Source organism: Dreissena polymorpha, chromosome 1 (genome assembly GCF_020536995.1).
Source record: "Dreissena polymorpha isolate Duluth1 chromosome 1, UMN_Dpol_1.0, whole genome shotgun sequence".
Classification (NCBI taxonomy): Eukaryota; Metazoa; Mollusca; class Bivalvia; order Myida; family Dreissenidae; genus Dreissena; species Dreissena polymorpha.
In genome coordinates, this window is record NC_068355.1 from 202,402,074 (window position 1) to 202,418,632 (window position 16,559).

A 16,559-nucleotide genomic window follows, 5' to 3' on the forward strand; every position below is an offset into this window, starting at 1 on the left:
GTTCTGATTGGCCAAAATGATTTTGGCGACCGTGGACCAACAGGCCTCTGTTATAGTGGATCTACGCAATTTATAGACCTTTGATCAAGTTTGTTTTTCTTGAATTATTTTTGCCGACTTTCTTTAACCGTGCTGTCTGCCAAAAACCTGCAATTATCGGATGGTCAATCAATTATCACGTAATCAGTTGACAACTTGCGGCACGCGCGAAGAGGCACGAGTGTGTTGTTATAGCAACCAATATTAAGGGGACTGCTTTGTCACGGTCAATTAGCGATCCGTGCGGGGGGCAAATTGTGTCACCGTTAGATAAACAACAAACAATAAACTTGCTCATCGCCTGCGGGCGGTAGCACGCCTTAGCAAAAATAATCGGGCGGCTTGATTTTCGCTTTTCCGGTCTTGTTTACTAAAAAAATCGGGCGACTTTATCTTCGCTTTTCTGGGCTTGTATGGCGAAATCACGGGCGTAAGAGCGAAATTATCGCTCATAGTCGCCCGTAAGGTAGTCCCTGAGCAACTTGAAAAAAAAATATGCATGTGTATCTCTTGGAGCTGAATATTTTGAGTGGTAAAAGGTGAAAATCAAGGTCATTCTTCCAGGTCAAATGTCAAATATTCCGTCTGTCTGAAAATTTTAACATTGGCCATAACTTTTTAAATATTGAAGATAGCAACTTGATATTTGGCATGCATGTATATCTCATGGAGCTGCACATTTTGAGTGATGAAAGGTCAAGGTCATCCTTGATAGCAACTAGATATTTGGCATGCATGTGTATCTCATGAAGCTGCACATTTGAGTGGTGGAAGTTCAAGGTAATCCTTCAAGGTCAAAGGTAAAAAAAAACTACAAAGCGGCGCAATAGGGGGCATTGTGTTTCTGACGAACACATCTCTTGTTAATAATTGTTTGTGATGGGAAGATAATACAATGAGCAACTAATACCATTATCTTATTATCCCTCGCCATAGGAGGAGGGATATTGTTTTGGGGTTGTCTGTCCGATTGTCTTTCCATCTGTCTGTCCAGCACTTTTGTGTCCGGAGCCATATCTTGGAAGTGCTTTGGCGAATTTCATTGAAACTTGGTATGAGTATATAATATGGATAAGAGGATGATGCACGCCCAATGGCATCGTACACCATCTGTTAATAGCAGAGTTATGGCCCTTTGTTTCTTAAAAAATCCTTCTTTAGTGTCAAATATAACACTTGTGTCCAGAAGCATATTGGCAGGGTATATCAATTCAATGAATTTGCTTGTTATTTTTAGTTGTGTGACAGAGATCCTTGATGTAGTATTAAGTGTGTGCACTGAAATACACGTGGTGCTTTGCGAGATTCTTCCACGCGATTTTGATGTGAGAATGTTTCCCCGATGGCCACTCTCTGGGGCACAGTTGAGGAACTACTGCCAGTGAATAAGGAGCGCAAACAGCATGCTGTGGGAACTGAGTCACCATGTGCCTTCTGTGAGATACATGGACTATGGAGCAACTAAACAGGTATAGAGAAAGATCTAGAGTGAAATAGGAAGTTTCTCAGCAACTGTTGCATGGAATTTCAGCATCATGAAACTTAAAATAAATATATGCATCATTATACTGCGGTGGACCAATCCCATATTCTGTTCAGACATCCTTCTTTGCTCAAGAGATATGCCCCCTTAATTAGTGAAAATTGACTCATTGAGCAGTTTTGTTGCAATTACTGGTTTCTTAATAACTTTTACATGAAATATCATGAATTTTAAAATAGATGTATTACTTTGTGGTGGTACACTTGCACGTTTTGTTGGTTTCAGCTCTAGACGTAAAGCCCCATAATTAAAGATATCTGTCTGTGCTGTAATCTGGAAGTTAATGAAATTAAAAAATAAACATGTATTATCATTTCTTTAGTAGTTCTTGCATAAGTTTCGTCAGGATGATCATTTTGGTCAGTTCAGAGTTGTACACTCTAATTGATTGAAACTAAAATATTTTTTCATTCGTTGAGGGAAACCAGTTCATTGAATTTGCTGCTTTAATATCTTAGTTATGTTTAAAACAAATTGGTACGGTAACTATCTATAATCAAAATTTAATTTTAAGAAGTCCCTGTTCTTGTCCCATGATGGACTACATCTGAGTGCTGAAGGGGCTAGGAGGTGTTTAGCATCCATACAGGACGACCTGCCAAACCAGCTGTGTGTGGAGGCTGCTGTTCAAGATCCTACAGAATGGCCAGCTCTCTCAGCCACGGAAGTACCGGTTCAGGAGCATGACAGCACCATAGCACTCTTTTCGGATATTGTGCAGACTGCGAGTTTAGTGCTACAACAAAGTGGACTGCATTTATGAGCCATAAGCAAATGTGATTTATGCACAAAACTGCAATTCCGCGTCAGGCTAAAACCTTAACATTGGCTCTAAAATCAAAGCGCTTCCACCTACAAATATTCATAACAATTTGATTTTGCTGTCATGTTTATATTTTTGAATAAAATAAGCCGTTTAAAAAAAAGTATAATACCTGTATTATGGTTAAATAAATTGTAGGGAGCTCAACCATAGTCTGGTGCCCAGCTTCTATTGTAAACAAATAGAAGTCTGGCATGAGCGGGATAATGGCCGACGCGATGATAATAGTACAATAGAACATATTGAAAGGAATGGTAAACCTTTGATGCTACTAGGGGACTTTAATGCACATCACAAATATTGGCAAGACAAGAACAATAATAAACTAGGATGCCTGTTACATGAATACTTACAAGGAAAAGAACTAACAGTGACAAATAATGCAACATGCACCAGAAAGGACCACATTATAGATTTAACTATTATTTCTAACACATTAGTTGACAAGATCAAAAATTGGAAAGTTCAAGAAGAGGCCTACCTTAACTTAGACCATAAACTTATAGTGTTTGAATTGGGGGAGAAGGAAAGCTGGAAAGCAGAGACAAGATGGGACCTTAAGAACACTGATTGGTTAAAATGGAAACATTGGTGCAATGAAAATATTCAACAGTGGATTGAAAAACACACAACAGAAAAAGACGTGAACATCATTTACAACTCTTTAGTGGAAACCATAACAAATGGTGCTGAAGAAATATTGGAAAAAAAATGATTTGTAAACATAGCAAAGGGTACTGGACAAAGGAACTGACAGAGTTAAGAAAGAAATTCAAAAAGTGCAAAAGGAACTTTGAGAAAAGATCAGATCCCAGTAATCAAATGAAACTTAATCAATGTAGAGAACAGTTTGTACAGTCTGTTGAAAAATCGAGACAGATGTACTTAGAAAATTTATCAAAAGAATTAGATCCAAAAAAGCCTAACAAATTTTGGTCATTTATAAACAAAACAAGAAATAATTACAATAAACCAGTGATTCAACCAATACTAAGAAATGATAATTCTTTGGCAGTAGATGATGAAGATATCTACAAAGAGATGAAAATTCTCTATGGTCAAGAAAAGTTGGCAGTTAAAGATCATTTACCAGAATGGTATGAAAAAGTGAAACAAGATGTCATACAAATAGAAGAAACAGAAAGGCAAAAATTAACACAAACACCAACAGAAGTTGAGGAAAGTGATATAACAATAAAAGAAGTAGAAGAGGTAATCAAAGGTATGAATAAACTAAGTGCTCCAAGTCCAGAAGAACAAATTTTGGGTACATTGATAACTAAGGGAGGAGAGCAGATGTGCTTGGGACTTCAGTTTCTATTTCAGAGATGTTGGGAACAAGGTAAACTGCCAGACGGTTTTAAATTAGACTCCAAAGTTATGCTGCCCAAACCAAACAAGGACAACTACAATGAAGCCAAATCATATAGACCTATTACCTTAGGTAGTGTGGTTGGAAAGCTCATGGAAAAAATCATCAAACTAAGGCTTACATGGAAGCTAGAATCTGAAAATGTGTTTTCTAATACTCAATATGCATACAGAAAAAATAGGTCATGTACACAGGCAGTTCTTAAAATGGTGAACAACATACAAGAAAACTTGGGAAAATCTGAAAATACCGTATTAGTGACAATGGATTTTGAGTCATGCTTTGAAAGAGTTTGGAGGGAGGGTCTGTTGAAAAAAGCTGAAGAAAACAACATAAGAGGAAGACTGTGGATTTATTTAAAAGAGTTCATGTCAGATAGAAAATATTACTTAAAGATCAATGATTTTAAATCACCAGTAATGACATCAAAAATAGGTATCCCACAAGGGTCAGTTCTTAGTCCCACTCTCTGCAACCTGTATACAAACGACTGTATGACAAATGTGCTGTGCCAGCACATAGAATTTGCAGACGATGCTTGTCTCTACAACAGCGATACAGACATCAACAAGGCCATACAATCTACAAATACAGAGTTGGAAAAAATTAACCAATGGTGCACAAAATGGAATATGAGCATAGCCCCAGAAAAAACAACAGTTTTATTGGTAGGAAAGGAGCTTCAATCCATGGACAAACCTAAGTTCAACTCGAATGAACTAAAAATAGTAAAAAACAAAAGAATTCTAGGAATTACATTGGATAGTTTACTAAACTTTGAAACCCATATTGAAGAAAAAACTACTAAAGGATTTAATGCCTTACACAGTCTGGATAAATTTGTAGACTTCAACCATGGATGTTGTCAATCAACCTACATGAAGCTGTATAAATCCTTAGTTCTTCCAATTATGGATTATGGTTCTTCAGTTTTAGCCACAGCTACAGACAAAGCAACACAACAATTTGGTACAGTACAAAGAAGTGCAATGCTTAAAGCCAGTGGATGTATAAGTAGTACCAGCACAGAAACAATGGAGATACTTACTAATACCATTCCAATAAATATACATTTAAAGTTAAGACAGGCAGAAGAGATGGTCAGAATTGCAGCAAAAAGAGAAGAAAATGACACTCTGAAAGAAGATTTTAATAGATTGCTTGCAAATCCAGAACAACACTGTAACAAACCTACCCTTTATTCCATACTAATGAGTAGATTCATAGAACACAAAGTAAATGTGCAATTCGAATGTATTGAAAAAGAGTTTGAATACAAAAAAGAATACATGGGACTTTCAAGAACAAATCAAAAAGTGTACACTGAGAACTTCAAACTAAACAAAGATCATCAAATGGAAAATGTAAATGAAATCTTGAATAGGTGCTCAAATAATGAAATCATAATATTCACGGATGGATCTACAATTGGAAATCCAGGACCGACAGGAGCCGGGGCAGTTATATATTTAAATGGGTATATGTGTAGCCCAATACTTTTAAAGCAAGGTGTTGCAAAAATATCAAACAACTACACGGGGGAATTAGTGGGAATTGAAATAGGATTAAACTTTGTGGATGATTTACAGGACATTACAAACAGGAAAATAATTATCTTCACAGATTGCCAGGCAGCAATAACAACGGCTTTTGCATGTGAAATTCCAACTAGAACCATTGAAATTATACTAAATATCAAACTAAAACTAAAAAACATTGAAGCACGAGGTAATACTGTTGAAGTACACTGGATACCAGGCCATAAAAATATTCAAGGCAATGAATTAGCAGATCAACAAGCTAAACTAGCAGCAACAGAAATTATGACTTCAAAAACAGACAATCAGTGTTATGAAAAGAAAGATGCAAAAGAAGTAATAAATTTAATGAAAATAAAATCAATACAAAAATGGGAAGTTCAATATCTGAATTCAGAAAAAACAACAAAAATCCAAGAGTGCATCCCAAAGCCGGGTTCCAGAGCTTGCGTTGGAGAAAAAAATAGAAAAATATTCAATGTAGTGAACCAATTACTAAGTGGACATACTCGCTTAAAGGCTCACTGGTCCAAGATTACAAACAGCGAAGATGTGGAGTGTGAAGCATGTAGAACACCAGAAACTATAAAACACTTCATATTTGACTGTTCAAAATACTCACAAGAAAGATCAAGTCTTCAATACAGAACTGAAGAAATATTACATAGAAATAATATATCATGTTCTGATATTACACTGGCAACTTTAGTTGGAGAGATACCGGACATTACTTTACATGCAAAAGAAGAACTGTTCAATTCATTTGGCAAATTCATCATGGAAACAAACAGACTTTAGATGTAAATGACTTAAAATGTAAAAAAGTATCAAGTGAAAATGCAACAAGAGAAATTTTTGTACATAGATGAAAACGACTTCAACAGTCGTCAAAGCACAACGAGACCATAGGCGACAACGACGCCATAATTAGATTCAACAACAACAACAACAACATAATAGTAAGTTAACCAAATATTTTTAAAAAGTGGTTCGTCGGGCTCTCATTCATTTTTCAATCGAGATGCATATATTTCATTCTGTAAACGTTCTTCCTTTTTTTCGAGTTCTTCCGCATATAAGAGTTAATTAATGTTCCATAACCTGAGTATGTTTCGGACAAGTACACAGATAGTGTTATTTCGGATGTCTGAGTAAATTTGTAACATACTGTATTTCTGACGTATGTTTGAGTAGTGTGACAAATATGAATGCATTGCGGTGTGTTTATCTTTGATTAACATTGCATCTTAATGTATTCAGGCCTTTTTCCAGTTTAACCACAGTCGAATTTCAGACCTGCTTTTCCCAGATTAACAAAAATGCTTCTAAAAATCTTTTCTAAACTCCATTAAAAATGGTTCATGGTTTTCAAGACAAAGTTATTTTATTAATTCATAAATCATATTTCAGATGGATCATACTTATATAAAAGGGGAGAGAGTGTCTGGGTTTCAAGTGATCGGGAGTAGGTCGGGCCCAGATCACATATACAGTTCCTGTGCCCCCAAAGACTCAAGTACCCCTCCGAAACGAGGAAGCAAGAGGGCAGTGTCAACTCCCACAGGACAAACACCTACACATGAACATAAAAGGATTGAACTGGTGATTATTTTTCACTTTCTAGTACTACTTTCTTTTCTATAATAATTCAATTTTATTTTTATAATTGTGAAATCTCTTCAACCAATTGTAAAATTTGTTGAACACACAAAATATAACTTATTAAGTACCATCATTTGGTAAATATACTATCTTTTAACATAGGCTTGCTTATTAGAACACTGTCTTGTTGTTTATTTATTTTATTTATGCCATTAATATTAAGTTCTTTGCATTAGGACATTGGCTAAAATTTTAATTCAAAGATCAAATAAACCACTCTTCATTCATATAAACAATTTAAGCAAAAGCCCATCAATCATTTTTTCAGCTTTGCCATTACACACTCAAATTTTCATGTTTCATCGCTGATCTAGGATGAAAAAACCAGACACAACAAATGGTCCCTCGATGAGACATCCTTTCTGAGAGAATACAGTCAGACATTACGAAAAGATGGCGAGTCAGAAAACAGTTTCTGGAACAACTGCGCAATTGCAATGAACAACATGTTTGGTGGAAAAAACAGAACAGGTAAATAATGATTCTTAAACAGTGATAACATTAGTATATTTTCCTTATTTTGCTGGCATGGCACTCAATTTTTAATTTATGTATGATATAATGTCATATGAATCATGCTTATTAAATTGAATTTAGAAAACTGTCATTACTATATGTCATAAGCTGTACACATGTCTTTAATGACTAGGCCAGGCCCCAGTATCTGTTGACTGTGGTTCATTTGTGCAGTAAAGCAGTTATTGTTAAAGGTTATTATTTGATGTAGTTATGGTAGGTATGGTCTTTGTTTCATTGCAGACTTAATTACTGTGTACTCATCTCATTTGCTTTATATAGGGAAGTCCTGCAAGATGGCAGCCTGGCGGTTAAATCTTTCTGGTACATGTAACAGCACCATGTGTACTTCTGTTAATGAAGACTTTGTGGATTTTACGCCGCTGTCAGAGACAAAAGGAAACAATGTGGGAACCCAGACTGATTTGTCTTTTAATAATAAGCAAAGGCAAGTAAAATTTTATTCTAAAAGTTAATTTGATGATATTGTTTAAAACAATATACAGCTAGGAAATCAGTTACCCACCCAAGTGGTGAAGTCATTGTTCACCCAATTATTTTCTCAAAAATTCATTGTTTAAAGGCTGTTTTTGAACCCGTTAAATTTTTATTTCTGTTTTAACTGAAAGCTGCTTATATTATAACTTTATACTGCCTTGTTTGATTAATAGTCTTTAATTACCATTACCATATTTTATCAGAAGCTCATTCTCATAATTGTGAAAATTGCACTATTAAAAATAATTGTCCCAGACTTTGAAATTTGTATCCAATATCTTTATAAATTTGATTCATATTTTCTAACTTCACTTGGTTTTTGGTATTTCTTTCCAATACCAATAATGTTAATTTACTGATAGAAGGGCTCAGAATCATAAATTCTAAATTATATGACAACCACAACTAATTTAATAGTGTAAATTTCACAAGTCTGTGAACCAACTTCTTTAAATGTTTAAAATATGAATAATATATTGTCAGAATGTTTAAATGACTTGCTTGGTAGAACAGAGATATATTTATAGTTTTAAGTAAAGGAATATTAAATGTTTCAGGTCTAACAAACAAGACTGTTTTTTTTTTGAACCATGGAAAAATCTGCAGGGGGTAAGTTAAATACAATATTTTATGTACAAGCTACTGATTATCAACTTCTCACTAGTATGTAAATGTAAGTTTATTTGACAATGTGATTTGATCTGTTTTTAAACTGTTATATGATGACCTAAAGTTAGTGCAACATACTGATGCGCCAGATTTCTTTTCAGTGTTATTGTATGGACATGAATAGTTGAAGTAGTTTTTGATAAATCTAAATTGTGTTACCGATACACATGATATAGTTCACACAGAATTTTATTAATACTAAATGGTTTATATGGTATCTTTTGTCGTTCAATTGCTAGTCAAATTTATATAATAAAACTAGAGTATTGCATGTTGCCTCAAACAACAATGTTCAACCCCAAATCAAAAACTGATAATGGTCATTTCAGACAACGAATGTGTGTGCTGAAACAGTAAATACGGCCGCACTAAGACGTTTAAGGACCTACTCTGAGCTAAAAGAGTCTGAGATACAGGAGATCACACAAAAAATAAGTGAGTATTATTATTAATGTTTAATTGCATTATGCACCAGTCATTTGTATCCACTGCACCCACCATCCCCTGGGAGTATAGAGCCATGTTTTTACATTTCCAGTGTTCCAGCACTGCAGTGGAAACTGCATCTGGGGAGTGAAGTTTTAAATTAGCTAAGCTATCTCTTCAATCCTTAACAAATATGTATGATATTGTATTATATATGTACATGGTATATGTATATGTTTTCAAAATAAATATTGTTTAAACTAAACTGCAGTAATTTTGGTAACACAACAGAAACAGTGGGAGATGATAAATGTAGCAAAGGGGTGGGTGATTTTATAAAATAAAAAATCTAAAACAGCTATCAATAAGATATTTTGTTATTGTAAAATATATGACTAATTTTTATTCAATTTGAACAAATTAATTTTTTGAAATGACTACTAATAATGTATAAAACACTTTTTAAGAAGTCTATGATATATAAACATACATTTATGTTTGCTAAAATATAATTATATTGCATTTCTTTAAAAGAAAAAAAAAACTGATTTATCAAGCAATATTATCATGTATTTGTTTTATTTATTTTTTTATTATTTTACTTTTTTTGCTTCAATCAGGTTCCAGCTCTCCAAGAGAAGTAGCAGGGCATATATTGTCTTCTCCATTGAGAGGAAGTATCATTGTTGAACTTTTAAATGAAATTGAATATGCAGCAAAAGAATGCTGTAACAAGGACAGTGTTTTGGCCCAAAAGGATTTCTGTGACCTGGCTGAATTTAAATGGCATGAACTCATTGATGAACTATTAGAGCAACAGCCACTGCTAGCTGATGTTCTCTTGGCTGTGTCTCTACCAACCTCTAAGATAGGGAATACAAAATCTGTTCAGAGCCTTATACCGGTCATATCTACTGTGTTTGGAATGTTGATGAAAACACGATACCAGGAGTTGTCGTTAGTTCAAAAGATGATCGCAATGACTTTAGCTAATGAACAAACAAGCCAAAAAGTACAATTTGTTTCAACTGTGTTTGGTGTTTTTTTTTCAAATGTTATGTTAAAGCCCAATAGCACAAAATATGAGTTTAACACCTTGTGTATAGAATGCAATATTGTTAAGTGTGCAATTTATATTAAATCATTGTATGAGTAACTTGAGAGAAAATTTCATTAAAGAGTTGCCCAACTCAGCTGTGAATGAATGTTTGTTTCATAAAATATTCAATGTATGCATTTTGAATATATCTTTACATGTTTTAAATATTTCACAATATCTAAATACACATACAGATAAAAACATACCAGTTATTTCAACAAAATCTTTCTTAACTAGAACTTTGCAATATATAGTTTCTTGCAATTTGATAAAAAACCAGTAACAAATCGTGTTATATTTTCTTAACCTCAAGTTTGTGAAATTGGGCATTTGAATGTTTATGTTCCTGTTACTGTTCATGACACATGTTTTGTTTGGAAATTTAATAAATCTTTTGGAACATCTATTTAATAGCGCTGTCCCAGGCACTTAAGGTCCTTGATGTTTTAGCTCAACTGAGCTCAGATGAGCTCATAGGATCGATGAATGTCTGTCGTCTGTCCTTCTTCTCTTAACTCCCATTTGATGTTTTGTTCTGCTTATATATCCAGAAACTGTGTCAGGATTTTTGTTTGGAGAAGTTGTAGGTCAAGTTCAAAGACGGGTCAACAGGGGTAAAAAACTAGGTCACTATGCCATTGACAAATATTGGCTACCTGTACTTAGGTGAGCGATATAGGGCCATTATGGCCCTCTTGTTTTAATTCTACCCTTAACACAATCAGGAATAAGTTTGCAAATCTTGCAAATTTGTTATTCTTATGTCTTGTCCATTTGAATTGTTTTTGTAGTTCTATATGTAATTTGAACTTCAATTTCATTAATATACCTTAGGTAAGCATGTGTTAAATTTGATGTCAAAAGTGATTTCCCAGCAGGATTCTCAGGGTTTGTAATTCTTCACTAATAAATTATTTTAAGCCTTATATAGAAGCCAAAAAAATGTTTCTGTCGATTTCATGAGTCAGTCAGGTATCTCCAAACAATAGAAATTTTAAAGTCAACATTATAAAAGATAAATTGCTCTTCTACACAGCAGATGTCATAAATAAGAAATAAAAAAAATGTACCTTGTGAATGTTAGTTTGTTGTTTTTTGTTTATACTTTGGTTATGTTTATTTGTTATTTATCCTTAAAGTATCATAGAGCTTCAAAAACCAAACACACTGAATTAGTTAAAGCTGAAAGTTGTTGCTTCAATCTTGTTTTAATATTACTTAACATTTAATGACAATCATCTTTTGACCAAATTGTAAAGAAGAACCAATGGAATGTTTTTCTGTTTGGAGTCACTGTGACCTTGACCATTGACCTAGTGACCTGCAAATCAATAGGGGTCATCTGCAAATCATGATCAATGTACCTATGAAGTTTCATGATCATAGGCGTAAGCGTTCTTGAGTTATCATCCGGAAACCATTTTCTGTTTCGAGTCACTGTGACCTTGACCATTGACCTAGTGACCTGAAAATCAATAGGGTTCATCTGCGAATCATAATCAATGTACCTATGAAGTTTCATGATCATAGGCGTAAGCGTTCTTATCATGCGGAAACCATTTTACTATTTCTAGTAACTGTGACCTTGACCTTTGACCTATTTACCTAAAAATCAATAGGGGTCATCTGCCAGTCATGATAAATGTACCTATGAAGTTACATGATCCTAGGCCTTAGTGTCTGAGTTATCATCCGGAAACCATCTGGTAGACCGACGGACCGACATGTGCAAAACAACATACGCCCTCTTCTTTGAAGGGGGGCATAAATATGAATTATTCAATGACTACATTTGTATATAATGTATCCATATTTTTTTATTTTCATTTAATAGAATGCCTTTCAGTTAATTGGAAATATAAGAGTATTACTTAAATGTGTTTGGTTTAGCTTTTCAAACCCATTTTAGTTGATTTATTCAAGGTAATATTAAAATAAAAATAAAAAACTTCAAATGAATCATAGACAAAAATGTTTGATCATTGTAGGTGTATGACAGACTTCAACCTTTGGGTGTCACTCTGAGCCATTCAGGCATGTTGTATACCATGGATCAGATATCGGGACACTTTAATAATGAACTAATTGATGCCATTGCCAGTGGAAAGAAATTCAGAATTGTTGGGGACAACATTAACTTTCATGTAGGTTTAACCCATGAACGTAAATCAAGAGGAAATGCAGCTCATATGGAGCATTGGTTTGGGTCAATGGCTATCATACAAAACCTAAGTTTTAGTCACCTTTCCCACCATACACCAAGATGTGACCTGCGAGCACTGCCTGTGTCAGTATTCTTGTTAGAAGAAAAGGATATTCAAATACTGAAGAAGAATATCTCCCAGCTGATTTCCCGAGTCATGACAGAGTTCTTCCCCTGGATGAAGTTCGCAAAAGAAACGGCAAACAAACCAATTCTAGGCGAGTTTGCTGAATTTCCAGAGTTTAGAAGAAAAAATCAAGTCATTCCTCTCCCAGTGATGTCGAAAAATGAACAGAAATATTCAGATGTGGTAGAAATACTAGACTCCTATGAAAATCTTGTAATATCTGTTTGCAACCAGGCAAATGTTGAAGCAATGGAGGTGCACATTGGTGGAGACCAACTCACTCAAGAAAGATTTTCAGGAGCTAAGCGCTTAAGAGCAGCAGCACTTACTGAAATGGAGAGATTTCACCATTTGACACCAATTACATTTGAGCTTTTCCATTTACAGATGGCTGTTCTCACTTTGTTTTATCAACAACTCTATAATACAACAAACACAGAGCCCTTCACACTCCATGCACAAAAGATTCGTCTGCTTCGAACAGATGCTGATGGTAATGACGTCAAAAACCATTATAATCATTGCAAAGAGCTGGCAGTATCTTTTATCAAATCGTACATAATTGAGGCAGCATGTGAGCAATTTGGCATTAATGACTACAATACTGTTCCTGATATTCATCTACCGAATGATGATGACTCAGTCTCCTCTTGGCTATTGGAAGTAGTTCAACCAATTACAGAAAAAAATCTCGATGCTTGTAAACTTGATAGTGACTTGGACCATGGATACTGTGACAAAGCATCTGACTATGCGAACCTTGTTCTACAACTAGGTGTTCTGTTCATGGAATTGAATGATGTGGTAAAATACCCAGACAGAGATAGATTACTGGCAGTCCTGAAAATACTTATGGTCATCTTAAAAGGACATAACACCAGATCGAAGTATGCTCTTGAAATTCTTCGTTTATTGTGTCAGCAATTTGCTTTGTTAAGTGAGAGTCAGGCATATTCTAGTTTGTATGGAATGTTTGTTAATACTGGGGGGAAACTTGATACAAACAGTCCAGCTGATTTAGAAATGGAACACCTGGTTAGATTGACAAAAGGTCATCTGAAAGCGATGTGTTCTAACAAGTCCGAGTCTTCAGTGCGAAAACGAAATTGTGCATTTTATGGTATGAAGAAAATCTGTGACAACTTTGATGAACAAACAAAAGTTGTTCATCGTGCTCAAAAGCACAAAGTGTTGTCATCTGTTGAAGATGAAAAGGCACTTATTAAAGACCTGAGAAAAGTGAGGCCATTTCAGCATGTGTGTGGAAGACAAATTGCTTCAATGAAGCACTGTCCCAAAAATCCGGTAAAGAAGATTAACACGGAAGAACTGCACAAATGGATTTCTCAGAACCAAATTAAGTTTTATTATGAAATTGGACGTTAAGCAATATGGTAACATTGTTATGCTTAATAGTTCTGAACTCTTTATTCAAATTACATAGAATGTTTAAATTTTACAAACATTTTTATAGACAAGGAATTTTTAATACAGAAACTGTTTCCCATAAGGCCGAAAAAAACAATCTTGTTTCTGGTCACCAGATTGACCCTCTTTTTTCTATTCCCACCCAATCTTTTTGATTGACACTTTCTTTAAATATGTCAAAAGTCAATTATTTATAAATAAGTTCTTTTTAAGGTATATTTGATTTTTGTTTAAGTAAAATAAGCATAGAAGCACAATTAAGAACAGAACAGACCTTTATTAGGTAACTTATACTACATGGTATATCGTTACAATCAAATGTTAATTTATAATAATAAATCACGAAACTCCCGTACCATTCTCACACATTTTCACCCATACGCACTCTCCTTACTAACATTTGCATTAAGTCAACATAGAATATATAAATTTTCATCAAACATAAATGATAAATAAATCAACCTAATCAAATATATTTAAGATATTTAAAATATTCGAGGATAGACTTTCCTAAAAAGATGTGAAAATTCAATTAATCAACAAATCTTATTTTTAATAAAACTATTATTTTTCGCAGAACAGATTAAGCCAAATTTAAGACTTCAATCTTTACAGTGAAGAAAAAAAGTAAATGATGCTGATAGTGTATATCACGAATCAATACTTAACAATAAATACACACAAAGTGTATATAAAATAATAAATGTACTTAAATGTTTCAAGAAGGTCCTATTCATATAGAACCGGTAAATTACTTTAAAAAATTCATTTACAAGATTTAAGCTTATGCTTTAACAATGAAAAAGTTAAAACAAATATACTATACTCGCTGCTATTTAAACAAAAATGCAAAGACACATTATGCATAAATTAAATCGAAGTATATATAATAATCAATTACACATGCTTATGTCATTGTCAGCGATGGTTTTTTACAATGTCAGCGATGTTTTTTTTTTACAAGATTTAACTATGTGTTAGCAATGAAATCAAAAAAAAACAAAACGATCTTATGATTTATAGTTAAAAAAAAATAAAATGTCACGCTACATGTTAAACAAATAATACTTTGCAATATGAAACAAATAAAAAACATGGTTTAAATTTGATACAAATACTATACTTTTTTGTAACAAAGTCTAAATAAAATTATAACCTTATATGTTGTTAAAAATAGCAATATGAATGTTAAGAAGGAATTGCAGATACACTATTGGACCAAGATTGATTAAAAACATCTACTACTTGTTGCCTAAAAATATGCCCGTACATATTTTGGAAAAACAGCTATTCAAAACTATCCCTCAGTAATTATTTACATTATTAACATTTTTTTTTGTGGAGAGGAAAAACCTTACCTTCCATCCAACAGTTAGGAAAAACACCAGATTTCAAAATGGCATTAAATAAATCAGGTGAGAGGATAAGATATCAAATGATTCTACCAAATATTCGTTCGTTAAGCAGTACAATCATAAAATACAATTTTATCATCCAAAAATAAAAATAAAAACAGTTGCCAACTAACCAACCCTATTTTAAGGGGATGGTGTGACCAGCAACAGTAACTGTAATAAAAATTAAAAAAGCTTTGTGCTTACGAGTCATGGTGAAGTTTAAGAAAACTAAGCTATTTATGCTTTTAGTTAGCTGACAGTTTACTAAAATCATATTCTATCCCCAGTTCATTATTGCACAAATCACAACAAATTGAAAACTGTTTGACTTCCTGAGTTTCAAAACCAAAATACTGGTTAACTAAACTTCTTCGGCAGATAGTTGAGTTTACACAATAGTCCTTCATTTCTCTGGTCATATGTGCAGATGCAATGTCTGATTTGTTAAAGAAGAGAATGGCCAGGGCATCATCATGGCTTCTTCCTGCTCTGCCGATCTCTTGTATATAAGCTGCAAATATAATGTGTGTATATATTAGTGTTTTTCCCAGGCCCTCTTAGCGTGGCGATGTGCCATGCCGCCCTCCCGGATCGCCACCCTATTCAAAGGCAAAACTCGCCACGGGCCCTTATCGATAACATCTTTATTGCCTTATGACCTTATTTGTCTTCAACTTAATGATAAATGTTGTAATCACATTATAATTGATAAGTAAAAATAACCTATACAAGTATACCCATATCCGTTATCATTGATTAGTAATTATCTATAACAGTACTTTCATAGCTTAAAAGGAACCACGCGTATGTCTGCCCTTTTTTGCATAAACGGCGCGTTAAAATGCCCTTTTTTGAATTTACTGCAACATGGCCCTTCGCCCTCCTGGGAAAAACACTATATACATATATGAAGATTTTCAAGATATTCATTGGTTTACAATTGTACATTTTGGTAAAAATATTAGGAAAATTGTTTCTAGATTTAGGAAAACTTTGTTAAAAGGAAATAAACAGCTCCAGAAAAAATTAGGATTATATGTGACATTATGTGTTATGTTTGAGCTGAGAGCACAGAATAGAACTTAAAGCACAAAATAAAATTATATAAGCTCGGGTCAGTACTGAGGTCAGTTTGTTTGCATCAGCAGATCAAAACTTTATTAACTTGTTTGTGCTCAATGCTCAATTCTGTGCTCATTGCTCAAACTTCAAATTGTTT

General features: G+C 33.8%; 1 protein-coding gene across 1 annotated transcript; it reads left to right on the top strand.

Annotated features, from left to right (window-relative positions):
* The first annotated feature begins 1,272 nt into the window (after positions 1-1,272).
* Positions 1,273-14,876, top strand: LOC127865912 (uncharacterized). The gene is made up of 9 exons (XM_052405988.1): positions 1,273-1,508; positions 2,097-2,306; positions 6,726-6,917; positions 7,292-7,448; positions 7,776-7,941; positions 8,549-8,600; positions 8,990-9,095; positions 9,707-10,098; positions 12,174-14,876. Exons 1-9 carry the CDS (start codon positions 1,443-1,445, stop codon positions 13,899-13,901), a joined length of 3,069 nt encoding a protein of 1,022 aa, XP_052261948.1. The 5' UTR covers positions 1,273-1,442; the 3' UTR covers positions 13,902-14,876.
* Positions 14,877-16,559: the final 1,683 nt, after the last annotated feature.